The following is a 24,883-nucleotide window of genomic DNA, read 5'->3' as shown; positions in this document are numbered from 1 at the left end:
ATGTCCCGGGTGTGTGCGCTTATATGTATGACCTTGAAGACTTGAACACTTTATACGTGCGACGATCGGAGTAACCAAACGTATAGATTTGTGTCTCTCCCCCGTTACCGTTAGTAATACCGATTGGTTGATAACTCAAAGAGGAAATAAAGGGAAGATCAGATCCTGCTACTCATGGAACAGTGCATACAGCATACGTATCTATGTTCAGACTTCAGATTGCCTCCCATAAATAAGTCCAGTATTCTTCTTTTTCTCTATGGCGGGCAAAATATGTCTTAATCTATTCCCCTACCTCCCTCCATAAAGGTGTATTTTCAGCACGGTGACCAAGGCACATAATCCTAGACAATTTAGGACCAAATTATCCTTAGATAATTCGTTGATTAGAGGCAAGTAAATTATTTAGGCCAGGAAAAAAAAGAGATACACGCAATCAGGAGAGATACTTTTCGTTTTTTCTCTACATGGAGAGATACATGCAATCAAGGGAGAAATACTTTTCTTTTTTTAGAGGGCTAAAACTGAAACAGCAAGGAATTAGAAGAAATGCACCTTGCATCATGAAATTTTATCAAAAAAAAATCCACCTTATATAAAGGAATTGAGGGAGTAATAATCTTCCTAACGAACATTTCGTCCCACTCGAAGTCTAGAACACTTGGTCGCAATTATCTTTTCATGGCGTGTGTTCTACTTCAGAAATGTAAAACCGAACGTTCGATATGCAGGTTCAAGAGGGTAGCAGAGACCATGGCATAGTGGACCTAAACTATTTTCCGTCGTTCAAAGAAGTTCCTAGCTCGATGCCTGCATTTTTTGATGTAATCAGAGTAGTTATTGGATGGTGAATCACGTGGGAACTGCTTCGTCCAGACGGATGCAGGCAGTTTATGGGTCCGTACTAAAGATGCCCTTATGCTCTATATGCTGGCCTCACCTCCCTACCTTCATTTGAGAGTTTAATTTTAGAAAGGATGTGCATATGTGGAGTACTTGATCGAGGATGATCGTTTGAATGCTCCTGATATTGCAGATGAAGCTGAAGAGTCTGCCATCAAAGACTTTTTTCTTTCACGGAAAGAGAGAGGGCCCTTTGGCTAGGGTTTATCGTGCCTCCCGTTGGTGCCGCCGCCAGTCTACCTCGTCTCCTGTGGTCTTAGGTCCATGGAGGCATGGTGGATCCCGGCCCTCGCCGGTGGGAGGGATTTGTTTTTTCATGCTCTTTTGAGTTTTGTTAAGGTTTGTGTCTTGCTCAGAGAGGCGAGGCGGCGGCGGCTCTGTAAAGATGAAATAAGGTTTTCCCTGTCTTGTCCCCCTCCCGATGGTGTTTCTAGCATCATCGGAGGGCGTGCGGAGGTTTTTCCCCAGCGGATCTCGCGATATTCGGTCGGCATTTGTCTTCGGTGGATCCACGTGGATCTTGTCTTCGTTCGTCTGTGTTCGTGTGTATACAGGTTGGATATTTTCGATCTACGCTCTCTTCTTCGACGACGGTTGTTGTTCTGGCGCACTGGTCCTATGGGGCCTTAACACGACGACTTTCTGACTGTTTACTACAACGAGGTTTGCCCGGCTCCGATGAGGGAGGGGCGAAGACGGCGACGCGCCTTTGGCTCGCTCAGTGCTAGTAGTGGTGTTCTTTGTACCACCTTAACAGTTGATGAATAGATTGAAAGTTATTCTCGCAAAAAAAAGGTCGATGAAGAAAGATGAAGCTGGAAAGACTTTAGGGACAATGGTATGCATTTTATTTCTTGTTTGGGTCTTTAGTATATTCATTTGTGTCACTTGAGGTGTTTGTCAGATATGTTGAAAGGACCCGCAAATCAACATGTGGTTGGATGGTTAGAGGGACTGTGGTATCTCCAGCCCATCAGGGTTCAAATCCTGGTGCTCGCATTTATTCCTGAATTTATTTTAGAACTTTCAGCGATGCGCATTCAGTGGGAGGAGACGTTCCCGTCGTAAATCTCAAGATGATATGCCGACTCAGTCTTTCGGAGATGCTCATAGGGGTAGGGTGTGCGTGTGTGCGTTCATAGAGGTGAGTTCTATGCACGTGTATACGAGCGCTTGTGTCTGTACCGATGTTAAAAAAAATATGTTGAAATGACCCGCCACTGTTTTTTTTTAAATGAGGACGTACCGCATATGTCCTTTTTCCTCGACACAGTGCACCGGATTCCCTGCAACACTAGCCAGTAGCCATTATATCAGCCTTATTAATAAATAAAACGAGAAGGTGCTTTCCGCATTTTGCCACCGTCCCGCCACCTGTCTGCCACGCGCCCGCAGGACCCACATTGGCCCTCCTCACACGTGGCCCCACCGCTCAGGAGCTTCTCCTTCCTCCAAGTCCGGCCCCAACACCCAAAGCTGAACAGAGAGACCCGAACCCCGCAGCCATGGCCACGGAGCGACCTGTGCGGCTGGTGCTGGATGCGTCCCTCCTCCTCGATCCCGTCGGTGCAGGGGCGCCGGTGCCCACGCTGCGTCCCGGGGCGGAGGCGCTGCTGCGGCGGCTGCGCCACTCCAATCTGGGCGTGGTATGAGCCCGGCTCTTCACCGCGTTGAATTGTTAGGAAATACTAGTACCTTGTAGTCAACTGATTGCGTCTTCTTGCTCCTTTTGTTTCAGGCAATTTGCCATCCGGAGGAAATGCCAACTACTGTGGTACATCTGTCTACCCCCTTCTGAACCTTTTCTTTCTTTTCAAGTTACTGTGTTTGATTCATCTCAGTTACACTTGTACTATTTACGATTTGTGATGGGGGCTATACAGAGTATACTTAAAATAGAGGTGTTTGCAAGATTCACTGCTTGTGCTGGGTCGCAGGAGCACTTCAGAGGAACCAATATATCCAGCTAGATTTATTTCCAGATGCTCCGGTTACACTGATCACTCTTGATATTTGTCAAAGTTTTCTTTTGCTAAATCCCGTTGTGGCCAGACCTTTTATAGCCCTCAGTTTACTGCGCTAATATCTGTACCCTCCCCTATGAAATGAAAAAACCGCTATCGCTGGCTTGCGGCATTACATTCCCATTCTTCTGAAGGCATTGTTTTGTGAATGCTTTACATCATTTGTAAGGTAGTATACGCTTACACGGGGCTTCTCTGTTGCTTTTATCAGTCAGGCTTTCTTGAAATGGCAGCAGACTTGAACTCCTTTGGGTATATATCACTACCTGCTCCAACTGGGAATCACTTACTAAATGAGTTGATGTTAGAGTGGAGCAGAACAAGTTCTTGTTTTTATGCTACTTCGACAGTTGATGAAGATCTATTTTCTGAACTTCAGAGCCATAACTGGAAGGTTATTGCTGTAGGTAAGTAATAAATCAGGTTATTGATGTTAATTGTCCTTCTCACGCTTTTTCCAGTGAGCCATTTTGAACTAGGAGTTCATCCATGATATGTCTTCCATGTAACTCTTGCTGTTTTACGTATTGGAAGGAGGTGCTAATATTACCGTTGAGGGCTATTGATATTCTTTCTCATGATCCAGATAATGAATGTGGAACGAAAGATTCGGGAGTTGTAAATATTGGCAAGCTTCAAGAGCTGCTTATCACTTTGGCTACTTTAATTAAAAAGGTTAAATTGTCATTCATGTCTACTTGGTCATATTTCTTCTGATGTAGTGCACTAAATTCGAAATTATGTATTTTTTTCATCCAGGAAATAGCTAGCTCATCTATTTTGATGGTTGGCTATGCAATGAAACCATCCCGTGAGGAAGACTTTGCCAAGGCAAGTTTTCTATAGTGTGTTACTAAGTACATATTTCAATATTTGATCTCTGCTGGAACATCATTATTCCTATGTTGCTTGCAGAGAGGAGCATTTCCCCTTTATCCAAGTCAAAATGGACTTATCTTTGTCCCACTCTCATTTGAACTTCCTTTAGCCTCTCAACTTCAAGAAGTTGACATAATCCTCCACAAAATGACGGATGAGATCATTAGCATTGATCCAAATTGCTCCATCAGTTTTCCCAGGGGAATTTCATTTTCTGCAGGAATGTCTGAAGTTATAAGGTACAATGGATTAATTTAGTGGATTTACACTTTCGTATCTTCTAGCAACAAATAGCAACCATCTGATAACTTGCTTTATATAATTTGTAACAGAAACTTCTTAGGTTGATATGTTGAAGTATTATACTCATTCTGTTTTCACTATCACCCTCTTTGTTAAGCAGGTTTATGGAAGAATATCCTGATTTCTGCATCATTGATCCATTCAAAAATATCTCCCCGTTGCTGGATCGTCTGCAAATTCAAGAAATTCTAGTTAGATTGCAAGAACTTGGCTCTGAAGGAAGGCCCAAACTCCGAGCACCACATTCTTTGAAGGTCTTTTTATTTGAATTACACTTATGCAGAAGTATGACTTCATGGCTTTTGTACTCTATGTTACTGACATCTACCATCATTAAACACTCCTGTCTTCATGCACTTCTGAAGAGCATTTATGTGCAGTGCATGCTGCATTGTTTTACTATCTACAATCAGCTTTGTCTTGACTATTGAGTTTTCTTGCTATTTTCCAATGCAGGTCATAAACTTCAGTGGCAGTGAATTACAGAAGCAACTAGCAGAAGCTAATTTATCATTTCCACTCATTGTGAAGCCACAAGTAGCATGTGGAGTTGCTGATGCGCACAATATGGTAGCTTATTGTCTTTGTATTTAGTTCTACATCAACTGAATGTTCGGGTATTGCATTAATTTCCAATCATATCCTTTTGTCACCATTCCTACGAAGATGGTTATGCTGACTTATTGTGCTGCTTGATCCCTTTTCAGTTTGGAGTTTTATTTGCTTTCTTTTGAATTATGCGTCTAAATGAAAAATTGTTGTCTGCAGGCATTAGTTTTCCAAATTGAAGAGTTTAGCAACCTTAGTGTGCCCCTTCCAGCTATTCTACAGGTACAATTTTCTGCCTTTTCCTCTCTGATAGCAGGTGTCTTGGAAGGAAATGGGCATATTTGATATACTCTTAATGTATTATATGTTTTGACGATTAATCACATCTTGCGTGTTTTCCTTCAATTTTGACACTCTTGAGGCGTTCCATGTTGAGTCTTGATGCACTCTGCAGATCTGTACCTGTGAACTACAGTGTGTGATGATCCATCTTCAGAAAAAACCGGGAGATTCTGATGTGTAGGTTTTATTTATGTGATGTAGGAATACATTGATCATGGTTCCAAGATATACAAATTTTATGTAATTGGAGACAAGGTTTTTCATGCTGTAAAAACTTCAATGCCCAATGCAAATTTGCTAAAATCGTCATCGGGGGATGAACCTCTTACGTTTAATAGGTAAAGTTTGGAAGTATATATTTTTGGCATGGTGTTGGATGTCTTTTTCATTCATCTGCTAAAATGTACTTCCATACCAAATTATTTGAATTTGCTTCACAGTTTGAAGACTCTTCCAGTGGCTACCAAGGAGCAGCTGCTGCTGAACAGGGCACAGGATAACAAATCTCTGAACATCGGTGTGGTGGAAGAGGCTGCAAAATTGTTAAAGGAATCACTTGGACTAACAATTTTTGGATTTGATGTTGTTGTAAGTATTTCTTCTCGTATGGTTTGTGCTATTAGTAGTCAGTACAGCTACAAACAGAGTAACTTCTTCCCACTGGAAGTCTGAAACACTTCAAGTCACCATTATCTTTTTACTGTTGTGCATTCTACTTCGGAATTGTCAAAAATAGCCTTTGAATACGCAGGTTCAGGAGGGTAGCGGAGACCACGTCATAGTGGACCTAAACTATCTTCCGTCGTTCAAAGAAGTTCCTGACTCCGAGGCGATGCCTGCATTCTGGGATGCAATCAGGCAGTCATACGAGTCGAAGAAAGGGAAGGTGCAAACTTAGTCAATGGCCTCGAGAAAAACCATATTCAATAACGGCGACAACATCCACACCATTCGGTGGAGATCACCACTATTGGGTGTTGAATTAACAAACCGTCTAGAAGCGGCTGCTTGTCGCCTAGAATCGTAGAGTACTTCGAAACTTTGCAGGCAGAGATGTGTACTAACACTAATAATCCGGGAGCGACAACGCTCAACTGTGGAGTTAAAACTGGTTGCCGTACAAGTGTATAACCATGCTAACCTCCTCTCTTTTTGCTCTGTGTTGTATGATTTACATGTGAATGTGAGTGGCCCTGTAGACACTGTACTGCAATGTGAGTGACATGATATGCTTGTTTCTGCTCTGCATAGACCAGCAGCCTGCTTCTCTCTGTATCTACTCTGTTCTTTGTATCTGAATTATATCATGTGAAAGCCTGTTTTTTCGTCGTCTCGCTGCGGATTTATCCCCGCGTCGGCCGACTATGGGCATGGTTTTTATATGGGGGCACACTGAAAGCAATTACAGTTGGCCTTTATGAAGGGGCCAAAACTGAACAAATTTGTGCCATGTGGAGCCCAAGGAGAAAGAAACGGTACTGCCCAATGTAATGTAATAATACTTTCCATTCGGCTGCATCTTGATGTCCCTTTCACCAACATATTTGTTGCATTTGTGCAGATCGCGTGGAGCTCCAGGGAAACTTTCAGGATTGCCGGCACAGTTTTGGCCTTTTATTATTCAGGTAAGCTTCCGTCACTGTATGCAATATATGCATGTATGTTACCTGCTCTCCCTGTGTCCCGGCACCTTCAGTTTGGCTGTTTACTCTGCTCCCTGCGTCGAGCACCTGAAGAATGGATCACATGAAGAGGTTCTCCGGCATGGCGAGGGGCACACCCGCGTCGGCTCTGGTGCGGAAGGACGAAGACGAGAGCCTGGTTCTCTTTGGGGAACTGTACAGGCATGATCAGGAGAAGGAGGTGAACCTCCTTGACCCAATGTACTCCGTGGAGTTTGAAGCCATCCAAGGTCAGGTGTTGTCTCCTCTATACTTCTTTGACGTGTTCATTTTGTCGCCGAGATGCAATTATCCCCCCCCCCCCCCCCCCGGTATCGCCGTCCGGGGCTAAGATGATGAGTCACTGGTATCAGTAAACTGTTGGAAGATCTAGTGAAGTTGATACACATCTTTCCTTGGAAGATAGATAATCTGACTAGAACGTTTTTTTTTTGTCTGAATATAGGTGACCGCCGCATGTTCAAACTCGCCTCGGGGAAGCGAGATTACCTACTCACAGATGGCGAAAAGAACGATTACGATTGGTAAAGATGGAATTTGCTTGCAGTAAAAACATGTTGACCTATTCTCTCTACTGCGTATTTTGAAACGGGGCGGTTCATTTGATTTCAGGCTCAAGACTCCTCCGGCCACCCCGCTGTTCGCTTCCCTTGAGATGGAAGCTGATTCCGCCCAAATGGTTTTCCAGAGGGAGCTGCCTATCCTTCAACCAGTTAAAACTTCAAGGGTATGATGGCTATTGAGTCGTCACAGTAATAACAACACTTTTCACTGTACATACCTTCGCATCGAAGACATGCTGCTCTCCCGTCCGTTGTAGAATAAAAATTGCTATACATATCGAAGTAATTACCATTTACCAAGTCGAAATACGGCATCAGGATTGTAGACCATTTAAAGAAAAAACCCTCTTCTCATACTACACAGGCAACCGTGAAAGTTATCGGCAATCGAAACAAGAGAAGCTTTTTGTATGCAATTTATTCATTTTTTTCTGTTGATCTTACTGTTTGACATTGTGAAATTTCAACAGTTCTCAGGAAAGTTCGAGGCACCCAGCAGCACATCAGCGAAGTCCGAATCTCCTACAACGTCCAGCTCCTCGAAGTCTGCCACTCCAACGACGAGACCCAGCTCTTCGTCAGAGAAAAACCTCAGCACCAGAGGATCCCCTGCCTTCTGCAACCAAGAGTCCCCATCTTACAAAATAGACAAGAGATCAAGCTACACACCTCTGGGAAACAGGCTGCAGAATGCAGTGGCAGCTCCTACAACAGACACCAAGGCAGCTAAGAAAACCTCGTCAGACAAGAAGACCGTAGCCCCAGGCAGCACAAAGGCAGCCAAGAACATCGCGGACAAACCTGCGATGAAGAACGTCACGGCGGCTGCCCCAAGAGCTCGTACCAAGGACCCTTCGGTTGGTGCAAAGGATCTGAAGGTCGATGCTGGCAATGGTGGTGGCACAAGAAGAGTGTCGGTTGGTGCAAAGGATCTGAAGGTCGATGCTGGCAATGGGGGCGCCACAAGAAGAGTGTCGGTCGGTGCAAAGGACCTGAAGGTCGATGCCGGCAATGGGGGCGCTGCAAGAAGAGTGCCACGTCAACCGGCTGCAGCAACAGGCATCGGCAAAGACCCCTCTTCAGTGCCGGCAGCGGCAAGAGGAAGGAGCAGAGGTAACCATGAGCCAGCTACTGGTAATGGTGTCGATGCCGCTGACGGGGCTGCGGTGAAGGGGAGGAGGAGAGCAGGCGGGGAGAAGGAGCAGCAGAGGCAACAAAAGGTTGGAAGCCATGGAAAGAAGCTGGTTGGGTAGCTACCCCGGCCGGCATTCAGCATCCTGGCCTGAATTTTCAGAAAAGAACTTTCCGTTGCCTAAATTTATGCAAAGTACTTTTGATTGAAAGGTTGTTCATATTTTGCAATAGAGATTTTCACCATGTAGCTGAATGGACAGTCTACACGCTGAGTAGCAGAACTGTCTTGTAATACAAGTCGCTCAAGCAGTGAAATCGTTGGTACATTCAGTAAAAGAAATGCATTTCTATGGGTTCATTTCTATGAAATTTCAAGTTCGCTGAAACAACTCGCCTGGATAGACTAATCAAAAGGAGGGGTGGAGCTGCCATAGCTGCACAAAAAAAAGAAAACATCCGTCACATCCATGAACGTCAAACTTCATACCTCAAATCCATACTAGCAATGCAGATAAACAACCTACATACGTACATATCTAAAACTACTTATCGTCGAAGATGCAGACAATCTCCGTGGTTGACGTGCAACTGCGGCAGCTCCGACGCCTAAGGCTCCGGCTCCTGCTTGCGGTGTCTCCTGCTTTCTTAGGGGGATACCGGCTCCTGCTTGCGGTGTCTCCTATCTGGTCGCGTCGGTCAGCGCCGCCCTTCCGTCCGGTCACATCGCACGACATTAATGTCGGCTACTGCGGCTCTAGGCCAGCATGAATGTGGCGCGGGAAATCCATTGGAGAGAAAGGATGGGAGAGAGTTTTGGGTGGGCCAGGGGTGTAGGACGTGTGCGTGGCAGCGGTCCGGATGTCCGGACCGGTTCACAGACGGATGCGGGACCGTGTTGGATGGCAAAACACATCCAGACCACGCGGTTCGAGCATGCAGGGGTTGCGAATGTTACTTCTACATTGCATTAGGCATAACCCATCCATTACTGAAATCACCATAACTTGCAAAACACATTTGACCAAGAAATACTGATGAATATTTAATTCCAGCAGTTCATCTTACAAGCTAGAGGCTCTATAAAACGAGTATCTCATGATACACTAGAAACTGTTATGGAGATATTTGTTTCATCGTATGCTTTAGAGATCTCTAGCATGGGTATATTTAAGAATGGTAAAATACTACACATACAATTCACACTACATAGTTTATTTATACATTTTCCAAGAAATAATTGAGAAGGTTTTTCTAGAAAATACAAATAGTAGAACATGAATGTATTTTAGAATAATACACATAATAATTGTATACCAAATATCATTAAGGTAGTACTAATGTTAGTGTGCTTGACTATGCCAATTAAGGAAATTATAAGTTAAAAATATAGCAAACATGTAAGTTATACATAAGTATAGAAGTTCAGTATAAATTATGGAGGTGTTTGATTTGGAAATGTAATGTACATAGGAGTAACCGTTCCGGCTAATATGAAAGTAAGATATCAATCAAGATTGGGTGGTATAGATACAAATGTGTCAGGTGTGTGTGCACATGACATGTCGTTCATCTACATATTATCTGGTTGGGAGGGTTCTGCACATGATGGTCATGTTCTTAGAGGTGCCATCTCAATGCCAAATGGGTTTCGTGTCCCCGAAGATCAATCTTACCTTATCGATGCTGGTTACACAAATGCGAGAGGGATTTTAGCTCCATATCATGGCCAAAGGTACCACTTGGGTGGTTAGACAGCACATAACTCACCTCGTAGTGCAGAGGAGTATTACAACATGTGCCATGCTAGAGCCAGAAATATTGTAGAAAGGTCGTTTAGAAGGCTCAAGAATCAGTGGGAAATTTTGGGGTCCCCGTCTTTTTTTCTATGAAGAGTTGAAGACCCAATGTTGAATCATCATAGCATATACACTCTAGCACAATCTTATCTTGCAAAATATGCCGCTCGACCCACTCTAATGACAAGCCAATAATGCAAGAAACATTGGAAACCATGGAGGGAGAATTAGGCCAACCAGAATTCATCACTTCTTTCTCAACTTCGAATGAGTGGACAAACTTTCGAAATGTTCTTGCGCAGGGCATGTAACAGACATAGGGCTGCTAGGGGTAATTGAGGTATAAGGCATTTCTACTTTTTTCATTTTTTTCTTCCAACTTTCTTTTTGTTTCAATAACCTTCAATTGCATCTCATTTGTATTTGTTCCATTTCATATTATGTGTGTGTGTGTGTGTGTGTGTGTGTTCCTTCTCATTTGTATTAGTTATTCCTTTTGCAGATATGGATGTGGACTTCGAATGAGGATGATGAAAAGCCTTGTATGAGTTGTCTTTAGATCCAAGGTGGAAGGTAGATAGTACTTCAAAAATGGATACCTGGCGATATTGTAGAAGCATCTTGCCGAGAAGTGCTTGGGTTGTGGTATCTCTTCAATTCCGCACATTGAGTCAAGAGTGGGGCACTTTAGGAAAAAATATGGTGCTCTTGAAGTAATGATATCCAAAAGTGGTTTCACATTGGATACAAACCGAAAGATGATTCAATGCGAGAAGGCACAATCACTATGGGAAACAGCTAATTTGCCGTCAGGGGACGTCTTTGCCGTCAGCTTTTCGTCAGGCAGACGGCAAAGAAAGGATTTGCCGTCATCAGTAGACGGCAAAGAAAAACTGTCGGTAAAATAAACTTTGCCGTCTGCGCAACAAAACACAGACGGCAAAGAACATACTTTGTCGTATGTAATAGAAAAAGTAGACGGCAAAGATCTTTGCCGTATGCGTTTTATATTACAGACGGCAAAGAACATACTTCGCCGTCTGTAATATAAAACGCAGACGGCAAAGATCTTTGCCGTCTGGAATAGAAAACGAAGACGGCAAAGAAAGAAGCACAGCACGCGGATCGATCACTTGGATCGATGACATGGCAGGATCTCAGCCACACATCCCCTCGTGCCCCAACACGCCCCGCGCCCACGCCTCACGCGCCCAACACCCCACGTGCAGCACTCTCTCTCCCTTATCCTCTCCTCCACCACGATCTCTCTCCCCCACCACGATCTCTCTCTATGGTTTCTCTCCCTTATCCACACGCCGTCGCCGGTCACCACCTCTCCCATCGGCCACCACCTCTCCCGCCAGCCCAGGCCACTTCTCCCTTCGCCCCCGCCCCGGCCCCGTCCCTATCGTCCCCGGCCCCCGGCCCCGTCCCTGTCGTCCCCGGCCCCCTCCCTGTCGCCCCCGGCCCTGGCGCGCCCGAAGCTCCGCCAGCGTCCGGCCACCACCTCGCCCGCCGGCCACCACCTCGCCCGCCGGCGCCGGCCACTTCCTCCGTCGCCCCCGGACTTAGCCCCGTCGCCCTCGAAGCTCCGCAGGCATCCGCCACGACGTCGCCTGTCGTCCCCATCGCCCTTCCCCCTTCGCCATGGGCGCCGCCGGCCCCGTCGCCCCAACCAGGCTCCGCCGGCCCCGTCGCCCCAACCAAGCTCCGTCGGCCATGGCCCCGGCCGCGCATGCCTCCGTCGTCCCCGGCCCCATCGCTCGACCCTGCACCAACTCCCGCCTCGAGGAGCGGGGGAAGCTCATCGGGCGTCCATGGCGGTTTTGCTATGTCCATGGAGAAGAAGGCGTCCATGGTGGCGCTGCTCTGTCCTTGGAGAATGGAAGGGGAAGGGAGAGGGCGCGGCTGCTGTTTACTGCTGCTCCGGTGAGCACGGGCACAGGATATGGTTGCAGGTTGGTGCGGGCGTCAAGATCGAACTCAAGATGGCTTCGCTTGCTGGATCTTGGGCTGCTATATCACCCTGTTCTTCTGTAATCTTTTCATGTGTAATTCATTCATCTTATGAAAAAGAGCAGTTTTGCCTCGGATCAGCAAGTGATAATGTATTATGTGTAAATAGGGCAATTTTGTACTGTGAAATTTGTTTGCTAGATTCTTGGAACAAAGTGTTGATGTGCACTGTGTTGTGGTGTTCATTGTTGTCCTCTGCACTAGGACTGTTGATTCAGGTTATTTTAATACATTATGTGAAGGCTGATGGCCGCTGTGTGTTTTTTTAATTTGAACCCATTCTTTGCCGTCTGTGATATAGGAGGCTGAAGGCAAAGATGCGAATAGCTGACGGCAAAGATGTAGTCTAGCCGACGGAGAAACTACTTTGCTTTGCCGTCTATGATTTATAAGGCAGACATCGAAGAAGTTTCGGCTGATGGCAAATTCTTTGTCGTCTGTCAGGTAAAAAGCTGACGGCAAAGTATTCTTTGCCGACTTATCTTTGCCGTCTAACTTTGCCGTCTGGATTTAGGTCTTTGCCGTCTGTGATCCACAGACGGCAAATTTCTTGTTTCCTGTAGTGAATATGAAGCACATTGTAAGCTAGATCACTTTATCCATTAAAACGAACTCCTTAAATGTTGAATTGTTATTGTAGTGTTGTTGTGCACATTGCTATTGTAGTTTGTAATGTTGAATTGCTTGATGTTGTACCTTCCTACCTTGTTATTTTTTATATTATTGTTTGATTCCTTTTGGTATATGTACCTCCGATCTGTTGCATTTCTATCTGAGACTAAGTTCCTTCTTCTATAAAAAAACATGTAGATTCATAATGAGGCAAAGGGATTGTATGGTGTCCCATTTCTGTACTTTGAGCGACTGGATGCTATGTATGGCAAGATCGTAGCAACGAGGGAAAATGTTGAAGGTTTTGGTGAGACAGTGGTAAACTTGCAAAATGAAATTGCTGTCGAGGAAGGAACATGATCAAGAGGACCTAATCTCAACAGGTACCACTAGACGGTCCGTTTTGACACTTGCTCTGTGGACGCAACTAGTTTCAAGAGGCAGAAGAAGGAACAAGGCCAAAGAGGGTGACACTACCAAGTGATCCTTTTGCAATGATGCTTCAAGATGTCAATAGCCAGCTGAACAATGCGACGCAACACGTGGGTACAATGGCAACATCATTCACAACATCAATGGCGTGAGAAGTAGCACAAGAGGATCCTCAATAGAAATCAAAAGGGAAGGCAAGTTGTGTATTGACTAGGCTTAGCTTCATCGGGTGTGAGATCGTTGAGGTTGCATCCGTATTTGCTAAAGCTCCAGATCACATGAACATGATGCTTGTGCTTCCAGAAAATCTGAGGGAGTTCGTCTTAAAAATGCTCGCTGGTATCCTTTTGCTAAACTCTACAATCCCTTTTGCTAAACTCTGTAGTCTACATTATCAACTTTGATAACCTGTACTACTCTACTTGGCTAGCTGTTATATGCAGCTGCAATCTCTACTTGACTAGCAGCTAGTATATGCATTTGCAATCTCTACCTGACTAGTTGTTAGTATATGCATTTTCATCCTCTACCTGACTTGCTGCTAGTATATGCATTTGCAATATCTAGTTGACTTATTGCTTATGCTTGACATTTCATAGTATATGTTCCATCCAATCTGTACTTGACAAGCTGGTTATGCAGGTGAATAACAGAGTTCAATAACCACCTATGAGATGTTAAGTTACACTGAACAGGGATAATATGCATTTGCTTAGATATGTCAAGTAAATTATCATTAGAGTTCTTAATTATCTTCCTAGACCAAGTGATTTGCTAGTGAATAACATCATAAATGATGACAATTATGGATCGCTTACAATTTTGTAATCACAATGCTGTTGTTAATTTTTGGATTAGTGGTTGTCTCTTATTTGTTTATGTATTTCTCATTTAACTCTTGCTTATTGTGAGATGATAAAAGAAGCTAGGTTGATTAGAAAAGATCGGTTCTGTGGCAGATAAGAGGAATGGTCACTGGAAAAGCTACTTTGCAAGATTCTGAAATTGGCCTTTGGACTTGTCTTACAAAATAAAGTTTGGGGACTAATTATGTATTTTATCTCGAATTCTCATTGAATTATGAGTTTGTATTAATGAGTTGATATTTATAAATGGTCTCAAAATCTGGTTAAATGATGTCTTGGATTATACCTGGCCATACCTCGGGCCGGGCCGGGCCTAGCCAAGCCCGACGCAAAAAACCCAGGCCCGAGCCCGGCCTGGCCCGGCCGTCGGGCCTGTTTTCTGGGCCCGAGCCCGGCCCGAACACGTGAAAGCCCGTCGGGCTTCGGGCCGGCCCGGCCCGTCCTTCAGGAAAACGCGAAAATGATGGGCCCGGCCCGGCCCGGCCTTCGGGCTCAAAATCTAGGCCCGAGCCCGGCCCGGGAGCGGCGTTGGGCCGGGCCGTTCGGGCCGGGCTGCCCATGGCCAGGACTGTCTTGGATGAATGCAAATATTTTTGAATTATGTACTTGTTTGATGTGTTTGAAGTTGTGCTAGTGAACCATCCGTGAAATGCATGTGAAAACCTTGTGAAATTGTGTGAATTTGAAATCGGGTGTGCATACGAAAGTTATCTGATGTATTCTGATTACAGTGCCACACCAAACATTGTAAAGGTTACTGATAACATTACTGACATGTGCCAAACAAAACAAGAAATGGGTTGTTACCCCTTCGATCTCACTGCGACCTGTTACTGTTGTCGTTTGCGTTACCGGCCAGTGAACCAAACACGTCCTATATTTGTTTTAATTCCTCCAACTCCAAAAAAATTGACATGTACATTTAGCTTCTTTTTCTCTAATTTTCCCTTAACCAAAGAAATATCACGGACCAAAACGAATAACTAGATCTTATTACATAGATCATGCGTGGCTCATTAAAGATAGTTTTGTTGTTTTTCGCAGTGGATAAAACGAAAATACGCGTATCCTCCTTCCTCGGTGGATTCGCCATCTTTCTTCTTCATCAAATCTCTTATTCTTTCTCTTGGCTCTATACCGGCTAATTTCTTAGCTTATTGTACCCTCATAGCCCCCCCCCCCCCCCCCAAAAAAAACAAAATAATGTCACGAGTTGTTGCTATTGTTGCCTAGACACATATGCATCAACATTTTGAACTTGACTTTACACATCATATTAAAGAAATGAATTCTAAAACGGTGCAAATAATACAACATAATAGTGGTGGGGCCTGAAGTAAAATATATTGATTTTATACTGCCTTGGTAAAGAATTATTTATGTATAAAATCATAAAATAGAAGTGTCTTTGTAATACAACATACTGTATACAATCTCTCCTATACATAATTAATTTTTAAAATATTAACTTATAACGTCACATCAAAATGTAGTGATGGATAGATTGAGATTAGGATTTGTCACTCCGATTGTCGGAGAGGTATCTCTGGGCCCTCTCGGTAATGCACATCACTATAAGCCTTGCAAGCAATCTGACTAATGAGTTAGTTGCGGGATGATGCATTACGGAATGAGTAAAGAGACTTGCCGGTAACGAGATTGAACTAGGTATTGAGATACCGACGATCGAATCTCGGGCAAGTAACATACCGATGACAAAGGGAACAACGTATGTTGTTATGCGGTTTGACCGATAAAGATCTTCGTAGAATGTGTAGGAACCAATATGAGCATCCAGGTTCCGCTATTGGTTATTGACCGGAGATGAGTCTCGGTCATGTCTACATAGTCCTCGAACCCATAGGGTCCGCACGCTTAACGTTCGGTGATGATCGGTATTATGAGTTTATGTGTTTTGATGTACTGAAGGTAGTTCAGAGTCCCGGATATGATCACGGACATGACGAGGAGTCTCGAAATGGTCGAGACGTAAAGATCGATATATTGGAAGCCTATGTTTGGACATCGGAATGGTTCCGGGTGAGTTCGGGCATTTACCGGAGTACCGGGAGGTTACCGAAACCCCCCGGGAGGTATATGGGCCTTATTGGGCCATAGTGGGAGAGAGGAGAAGGGAGCCTAGGAGGCCCCCCCCCCCAAGCCCAATCCGAATTGGGTGGGGGGGCGGCCCCCCTTTCCTTCCTCCTTCCTCCCCCTTCCTTCCTCTCCTAATCTAACTAGGGAAGGGGGGATCCTACTCCCGGTGGGAGTAGGACTCCCCTTGGGCGCGCCTAGGAGGTCGGCCCTCTCTCCCTCCTCCACTCCTTTATATACGGGGGAGGGGGCACCCCATAGACACACAAGTTGATCATTGATCCCTTAGCCGTGTGCGGTGCCCCCCTCCACCATAATCCACCTCGGTCATATCGTCGTAGTGCTTAGGCGAAGCCCTGCACCGGTAACTTCATCATCACCGTCATCACGCCGTCGTGCTGACGAAGCTCTCCCTCGACACTCTACTGGATCGTGAGTTTGTGGGACGTCACCGAGCCAAACGTGTGCAGATCGCGGAGGTGCCGTACTTTCGGTACTAGGATCGGTCGATCGTGAAGACGTATGACTACATCAACCGCGTTGTCATAATGCTTCCGCTTACGGTCTACGAGGGTCCGTAGACAACACTCTCCCCTCTCGTTGTTATGCATCACCATGATCTTGCGTGTGCGTAGGAATTTTTTTGAAATTACTACGTTCCCCAACAATGACGATATTCAAGACAATGATCATGTATATAGGCATCACGTCTGAGGCAAGTAGACTGACTCCTGCCTGCATCTAGTACTATTACTCCACCCATCGACTGCTATCCAGCATGCATTTAGGGTATTAAGTTAAAAACAAAGTAACGTCTTAAGCAAGATGACATGATGTAGACAAAGTAAACCCAATTAGTATGAATAAACCCCATCTTTTTATCCTTAATGCCAACGATACAAATACGTGTCATGTCCCTTTCTGTCACTGGTATTGAACACCGCAAGATCGAACCCATCAGAAAGCACCCCTCCCATTACAAGATAAATTAATCTAGTTAGCCAAACTAAATGAATAGACAGGAGAAAAATGCAAATCTATAACAATCATGCATAAAATAATAATCCAAAAAAGACTCAAATATTTCTCATGAATAATTTGATCATAAACTCACAATTCATTGGATCCCAACAAACACACCGCAAAAAAGAATTACATTGAATAAATCTCCAAAAACATTAAGGAGAATATTGTATTAAAGATCAAAGAGAGAGAATAAGCCATCTAGCTACTAGCTATGGACTCGTAGGTCTGTGGTAAACTACTCACGCATCATCGGAAGAGTAGCAAGGTTGATGTAGATGCCCTCCGTGATCGATTCCCTCTCCGACAGAGTATCAGAGAAGGCCTCCAGATGGGATCTCGAAGGAACAGAGGCTTGCGGCGACGAAAAAAGTATTTCGAGTGGCTCCCTGATGTATTGGGAATATTTGGGAATTTATATCGTTGGAATTAGGTCAAGAGGTGCCACGAGGGGCCCACAAGCCCGGGCTTGTCGCTCCCTCATGACTCTTTTGGTCTTCTTCCGAAGCTTCTAGGGTCCCTTCTAGTCCAGAAAAATCATCAAAAAAATCCGTAGCGTTTGGACTCCGTTTAGTACTGATTTTTTGAAAAACCAAAAACAAGTAAGAAAACAACAACTGACACTGGGCACTAGGTTAATAGGTTAGTCCCAAAAAATAAGATATAATTGCATTTAAAACATCCAAAATTGATATTATAAAAATATGGAGCAATCAAAAATTATAGATACATTGGAAATGTATCAATCGTATACAATCTCTTTCCTATACAAAAGTAATGCTAAAGTTATTATTTTATAAAGTGTGTCATTATTGACTTCTAACGTCATGTCAAGATAATACAAGCATCCTGGGTTCACCTCGCATCTGCATAACTACGATGCCCAAAACGACAAATAAAAAATAACAGAAGATTAAAATAAGTGTGAAACACGAACCAAAAATTCCTCGAGTGGTAGACGGCTGTTCCAAAGATTACATTTCACTTTTTGTAGAGAGAGTTAAAGCATGGGGCATATTTGCAATGGAGGAGTGTATCTCATAGTTTACAAAATTACTCAAACTTTAATCTACATTAGTTACAGTGTATGCATGGATGACCACTAAATGAGTAGGAATGATTACATGCATTGGATGATTTCTTTTAATCCTTGCATGCATCAATTTAATGCACCTTGAAATGTGAACGTGTAGTGAAAAGAAGCGAAATTGAGAATTATAATATGGAAAACCCCAAAAAATGAGATAGCTCAATAAACCGAAAAGAAGGGAGTAAAATTCAAGCATATTTGTGGAGTCTCGTACTCATCTACCATGAAAACTTCATTCAAGGCATCTTGTGGAGTCGCATACTCAGCTGCCAACAAGTCAAACACATGAAGTAAACTATTTTCAAGGTGGTTTTATCTTTTCTATTAATTATCTCTCTTTTCTAGTCTTTATTTACTACGTACGAAGTGCCCCGCCAATCATCGAAAGGCGTACTACGACCGAGTGAGATTTGTTTTAACACGGTACAGACACAAGTGCTCATATATACGTGCATACGCTCACCCCTATTAACGCAGACACACACACCCTACCCCTATAAGCACCTCCAAGAGACTGAGCCGGCATATCATCTTGAGATTTTACGAAGTCACTGTAGACGCCTCGTAGTCGACGGGAACGTCTTCTTCCACTGAACACGCATCGCCAGAAATCCTGAAATAAATCCAAGATAAATACGAGCACCAAAAACCTAGTGGGCTAGAGATACCACTGTCCACCTAACCATCCAGTCACAGGTTGGTTCGCACCGAGTGAGATTTATGAAATGTCAAACAGCTCCATACAACCCCATCTAATTATTTACGATCGGAGGGAGTGTATCTTTTGTAACAAACCTAGATTTTTCCTTCGGCCAAGCCCATGGACGATGGAAATTCGCCCACATCTTCACCAGGAGTCCAGGCCCTCCCTTTCCGAGTGATCAGTTTTGTCAGGCACTACTGGAACTTGGAGCAGATGGAGACAGTAGGTGTGTCGACCGGGGCGAAATTCCACAAGAATTCCACATCCGTGCCCTTCTTGGCATCTGATTTGGCACCATCAGGCCGGCTCCCACCGGCTGACGATCCGCCCGTCTGGTCCGGTCGCTCTACGCGATCACGGCGGATCTCAGGGGTGGATGGAGACCCTGGCTTCAAGATGAAATTTTGGTTTAGAATTCTGGGGATTTGGAAGGAGTGCTACTACCTCCGTCAAGGTAAGTCATTCACGTAGTTCTAGGTCGACGATTTAACTATCTAAATATGTATTATATGTGACAAAAAATATATATTTAGAAACTACATCCGTGTAGAAATCTAGTGATATACTTTTCATGACATATAACACATATTTAATGCCTCAAATCGATGATCTAAAACTACGCGAATGACTTACTCACATAGACGGAGGTAGTACCTGAAAGTTTTGACATCCTTCCGTTCAGACAATAAAAGGCAGAATTTGATGGTGAAATGAAAGCTGCTCAATCGCTGTGTTGCTTGAGCACAACCTGATGGGTTAACAGTTGCAAAAATTGTTCTTGCTTTCTCATGTCAACGGTCAAAGTCCAGAGAAGTGATGATGTGTCATCGTTGGTTTTTGGTTCAACATATTCTGGTTCAGCAGTCCCATTCCCAATGACCATAACCATATGATGCATCACTTTCTCCTTTTGACCCATGATGCAAAGATCAAGATGAGCATACATTACCACATAGGTTTGACAAAATGGCAATTTTATTCTACTATACTGGTTGGTATACATAATTGTATGGATTGTCATCATCATCATCGTCCACAGTGGTAGTAAGCATAGGAGCAAAACATTTTGCTTCACAAGTAGTGCTACTACTCCTATATATAGTGCCTATAAAAAGTGGCTCTGCCTGGAACCAGTCTACCCAGGAGCTGCATCCACATGCCTCCCTTTGCTTGTGCAAAGGAGGCTTCGGGGCCCTAGATACATCCATGATACATACAGCTGCCATGTTCCTAGGCCTAGATACATCTCGAGTCGAATCGGCTGAATGCCGTGTTGCGGGCTCGGGCAAACGGGCTCCGATATATACATGACTCTGCCGCACGAGGTGTCGGTCATCGCCCATCGTCCTAGAGCGCATACATCGTCTTGTTTCTGCTGGTCATGTCTAGCTCCGTGTCCGAGTCGACTGATATGGACCATGACTGGCTCATGGAGGACCTCCTGATCCTCCTCATGCTCTGTGCTTCCATCCTGTGGCTGATGATGCAATAGCACATGCAACCAATGGTGGTTAGCATAATCACTGTGCCGATCGCCATCGTGCACCAAGCCAGCCACTCGTCATTGCGGCCCACGACGACGTAGGTCAGCGCTATGAAGGCTGCTGATATGCAGAGGCACGCGAGCCACATCAACTTGTTCATCACAAACACCATCTTCTGCTTTGCCTTCTGCTCAACAACGATCAGGGAAGTCTGGACGACGACGACCGCAAGAGAGATAAAGAGAGCCAGGGAATCAAAGACCAAGAAGATTATAAAGGCTGGCCTGCTTGCTACCAGTGCTTGCCCTAAGGTCATATCGGGCTCAGTAGCTTTGTCCATACTCTCCAGAAAATTACCAGGAATGGTGAATATGCATGCAAAGGCAACGGTAGCAATAAGTACCGCGACAACGGTATTGGAGTTGATGGCATTGTTTAGCCCGCCAATGTGGAGCTTCTGAATCCTCTTCTTGATCTTGTGGACATGCATCTTGGTCTGACGCGTTTGCTTGATCTGTGATTGGACGTCATGCTTGATATCGCTCACTGTTTGCTTAAGCTGCTTGGCTGATTTCGGAGGATTTGCTTGCTCTTTTGCAGTTATCCCTCCAACCTCTCGCAGGATGTTAACAAGCTCTTCATTGCCTTGTTTCTCTGCAATGGCAAAAGCAGTCTCTCCAGCTTTATTGACTGCATTGATATCAATCTCTTCAATGGATATTAAAGTCTGAACCATCTGTAAGGAATTACACAAATATCAATGATGCAAGTTATGAAACAAAATTCCTAAATGGCTAAGTACATATACCTAACTCCAAGAAAATTCTGGTTAAACCTACTTGGAACTTCATGGTTTTCTAAGTTTATGAAAAGAAACCTTTCAGAATTATGTTCCAGAACACGCAGCATTGCTGGTTTCAGCAAGGAATCTCTTGCAAATGAAAATAGGATGGACATGAAATAATTTTGCAAACGACGAATTATTAACACGTGAAGAAAGACATAATGAAGAAAACAGAGGATGTTTCTGAGATATGAGAACTTACAATGGTATTGCCCTTCCGCGTTGCAACATGGAGTGCCCTGTTCCCCTTGTTATCCTCCAAATGGATTACTGAGACATCGGGCTTCAGCAGCTCAAGCAGAATTTCAGCATTCTGGCCTTTCGAAGCCATGTGCAGTGCTGTCTGTCCCTTCCTGTCTGTTCTGAAACCAATATCCGGATCTTTATTCAACAACGACGCTACCACCTCCACATGACCCATTCTTGCTGCTGAATGCAAAACTGTCTTCCCATTACTTCTTGCAATCCTGGCAAGGCTTGCGTCTGTATCCAGTAGAAGATTGACGATACCAATGTGGCCCTGGGTTGCGGCGGTGTCTAAAGCTGTGGCATTCACAGAACTCGTCGTCATAGCTAACGCAGGAAATGCCTGCAATAGCTCCTGCAGAACATCTGCGAAGCAAAGTGGGGAACATCTATATGAGTCTAAATGACTTGACAATAACATTAAGCCAAACATCCATGAAGATACAACTATCATAATAGTCAGGATCAGCAGTAGGACTGTGGTTTGTTCTCCTCCACTGCCTACTACAGTCTTAAAAGTTGCATGAGTTGGTTTGTTTCAACACAGATTGCTGGCACAACAACATAAAATGGACGATGAAGCAACATTTCATTATCTTGCTAATTAATCATATTGGATGCACTGGTTTGGATACATGAACACATATTGCAACAGCAACACACCATACATAAAACTGTGAATCCATGGTCAGTTTTGCCTGTCAAACCAAGCAAAGCAGGAAAGATGAGCTGGAATGTGGACCAAAAGGTACACCATTCTTGATTGGAATGTGGACCAAAACTTTAATGCACAAGTAAATGCTCTAGCACCACATGTTCAGAAGGAAATGAATGAGAGAAAAACATTCATTGCAATCACAACGAATTACTAGGAATTTTGCCAAAGTCAAAGGAATACAGGTCATTTTTTATAAGACAAAGAAATGTGCAACTATAAACAAGCTAACGTCAATGGTTCCACTGATCAATTCACCACATCCACACACTTAAAGAATTGCAATTCAAGGTTCAAACAACCATAATCATCAAATCATTGACTTGAAAGACAGAGTTCATCGTGACCAAACTAAACAATACACCACCATCAGCGATGAACTGAAAGAATCAGAGAAGAGAACTAACCCAGATGGCCCTGTTTCGCCGCGATATGGAAGGCATCGAAGCTGTTGGTCGCCTTGAGCCCCGCTGACTGCACGTCACAGGCCTTGAGTATCTCGCACACGACGTCGACGTGCCCCTTCTCGGCGGCCACGTAGAGCGCCGTCTCGCCGTCCAGGTTCTGGTGGGCGGCCAGCTCCCCCACCAGCTCCGGATCGCAGTCGGCGAAGATCCTCTGGACGTGGGAGACATTGCCGGCCCTGGCCGCGAGGTGGAGCGCGCTGTCGCCCCTCTTCCCGGGGCTGTCCCGGCTCCGCCTCTCCTTGAAGCTCTGCTGCTTCTCCATGGACAGGAACTTGAAGCTCCTCTGCTTCTCTATGCCCCGGAAGCTCTTGAGCTTCTCCAGCGCGCCGAACCGGGAGCTAGACTGCCTCTCCATCCCCAAATCCAGTGGCAAAGTATACAAAACTGCAAGATCTTGTTCTTGCAAAATCTGGTAGACCCCTCTCCAGGAGTCCAGGTACACTTGAAATTGATGAGGAATATCAGGTCTTCAGATAGCAAAGACCAGGCCAAGATTTGAGTCACAGGTCACCTAAAACTGCAGGGAGGGTCAAGAAAATCAGCAACACCGCATGATCCTAACGAAGCATCAAGAAACCGAACCAACAAGAAAAAAGAAGAATGATTAAAAGGAGTTCCTCACACCAAGAAACGAAGCAACCAGCGCCCGGCCGGCGGAGCCGCCAGGTGACCTCCCCGCAGCTGAAGAATCAACGGAGCAAGCGACCGGAGAGCTGGAAAAATCCCATCCCCCTCCACGCGCCGGCCAGAGCCAACTACTGGGGAAGCAAGAGGGGAGGAGCAAAGGACTCACTGGTGGAGAATCCTGGAAGCTGGACGGCACCAGACTTTTCTCGCGTTGGTCTCAATCCCCGGCCACCAGCCACGGTGCCCAGTGCTGCTGCGCCACCACGGTGGGGGTGGGGGTTGCTGCGGTTGTCAGCGGAATAGGGGGTGGGAGAGGACGACTGTTAAACAAAGTGAGCCCGCACACGTTTGGTTTGGTTTGGTGGTCTTCGGTCTTCTCTGCTCTGCTCTCGCGCTTGATCTTTTTCTCACGCGAGGGAATATTTGTGTCACTGTGGCGTCTTCTCCATTTATTTTTTTAAAAGAAAATATATGATTTACTCTGGACTAGATGACCAAAAACATATAGCTTTGACCTGTTCTTCCTTCAGATTTTGTATTTTCTCTTTGTTATGAGGATGCAAGAGCTACTGTCTCTTCCACTTTCTAGGGCACCATTTATGTTTATTCTTCGCCACATAAGTGATGGTTCAATTTGTGGAATGCTAATATTTGTCCATGAATAAAAATAACTTAGTTTTTGCGGGAAAAACAAGATGTTGTCATTTCTTAATTGCTTGAAAAATGAGTATTGTAAATTGAACAAAAAGACCTAAGCATTTCACCTGTAACAGAATTAAATATTTTTTAAAAATCAAATGTAATCGATCGAAATGATTTTTCTTATTCAACGAGCATTGAGTAGTGTTTTTCGGAGCTTCAATCAAGCCAGTGTTCCAGGCACCATAATCATGGCATGTGTGCTCCAATCCAGAGATTCTACAACCCAAGATTTTAATTAACTAGTCTATCTTCCATATTCGTTTGGTAGTGGTGGCACAATGTATGTGAGCATCAATGTTTGAGACCAGTGGGTCAGTGGCACATGCTTGCGGTTCCTCTGTCTGCGTGGATTGGGCTTGATGGCCGCCATGGCTAATTGGCTATCAACATCACAAGTGCGAGCGATTTCTCCAAAAGAAACGCGCGTGCAGCAAGAGCCCCACACGTTTTGGTTTTTCACATCGATGGATTCCTTCTAAAATCTGTAGACCCTTGTTAATTTAATCATGTTAAATAGAAAGTTAGATCTAAAAGTTGCCTCGCGAGAATCACATGTGTCGCCCCTCATTTGGCGCGGCATAACTAAAGCCAAGGCCATTTTTTTGAAGAAATATGACTTTACACAAATAACCACATTGTTGCGCTAACGTGTGGAAAGAAAGTCATCCACAACTACGGTGTGTGTTTTGAGTTCTCGTGTTTTTAATCCCTTACACTTGAGGTTTTTTTGCCTGAAGACTTCGGCAATAGCGAGCATCCCATATTTTTCGAAGAATGATGAGCATCT

General features: G+C 44.5%; 3 protein-coding genes across 3 annotated transcripts; 2 read left to right on the top strand and 1 right to left on the bottom strand.

Annotated features, from left to right (window-relative positions):
- The first annotated feature begins 2,307 nt into the window (after positions 1–2,307).
- Positions 2,308–6,244, top strand: LOC123122212 (inositol-tetrakisphosphate 1-kinase 6). Its single transcript, XM_044542356.1, has 12 exons — positions 2,308–2,549; positions 2,642–2,677; positions 3,139–3,334; positions 3,514–3,602; positions 3,687–3,758; positions 3,843–4,045; positions 4,210–4,363; positions 4,566–4,679; positions 4,878–4,940; positions 5,202–5,338; positions 5,441–5,588; positions 5,752–6,244. Exons 1-12 carry the CDS (start codon positions 2,409–2,411, stop codon positions 5,896–5,898), a joined length of 1,500 nt encoding a protein of 499 aa, XP_044398291.1. The 5' UTR covers positions 2,308–2,408; the 3' UTR covers positions 5,899–6,244.
- Positions 6,233–8,673, top strand: LOC123122213 (uncharacterized). Its single transcript, XM_044542357.1, has 5 exons — positions 6,233–6,475; positions 6,562–6,912; positions 7,128–7,206; positions 7,295–7,409; positions 7,716–8,673. The coding sequence occupies exons 2-5, from the start codon at positions 6,738–6,740 to the stop codon at positions 8,496–8,498; spliced, it is 1,152 nt and encodes a 383-aa protein (XP_044398292.1). The 5' UTR covers positions 6,233–6,475; positions 6,562–6,737; the 3' UTR covers positions 8,499–8,673.
- Positions 8,674–19,968: 11,295 nt separating this feature from the next.
- On the bottom strand, positions 19,969–23,747 carry LOC123122211 (ankyrin repeat-containing protein At5g02620). The gene is made up of 4 exons (XM_044542355.1): positions 23,390–23,747; positions 22,708–23,284; positions 21,542–21,951; positions 19,969–21,231 (listed from the first exon to the last, which is right to left on the bottom strand). The coding sequence occupies exons 2-4, from the start codon at positions 23,120–23,122 to the stop codon at positions 20,359–20,361; spliced, it is 1,698 nt and encodes a 565-aa protein (XP_044398290.1). The 5' UTR covers positions 23,123–23,284; positions 23,390–23,747; the 3' UTR covers positions 19,969–20,358.
- Between the last annotated feature and the right edge of the window lie 1,136 nt (positions 23,748–24,883).

This window comes from Triticum aestivum, chromosome 5D, assembly GCF_018294505.1.
Source record: "Triticum aestivum cultivar Chinese Spring chromosome 5D, IWGSC CS RefSeq v2.1, whole genome shotgun sequence".
Taxonomy (NCBI): domain Eukaryota; kingdom Viridiplantae; phylum Streptophyta; class Magnoliopsida; order Poales; family Poaceae; genus Triticum; species Triticum aestivum.
This window is presented reverse-complemented; position numbering and strand designations above follow the sequence as displayed.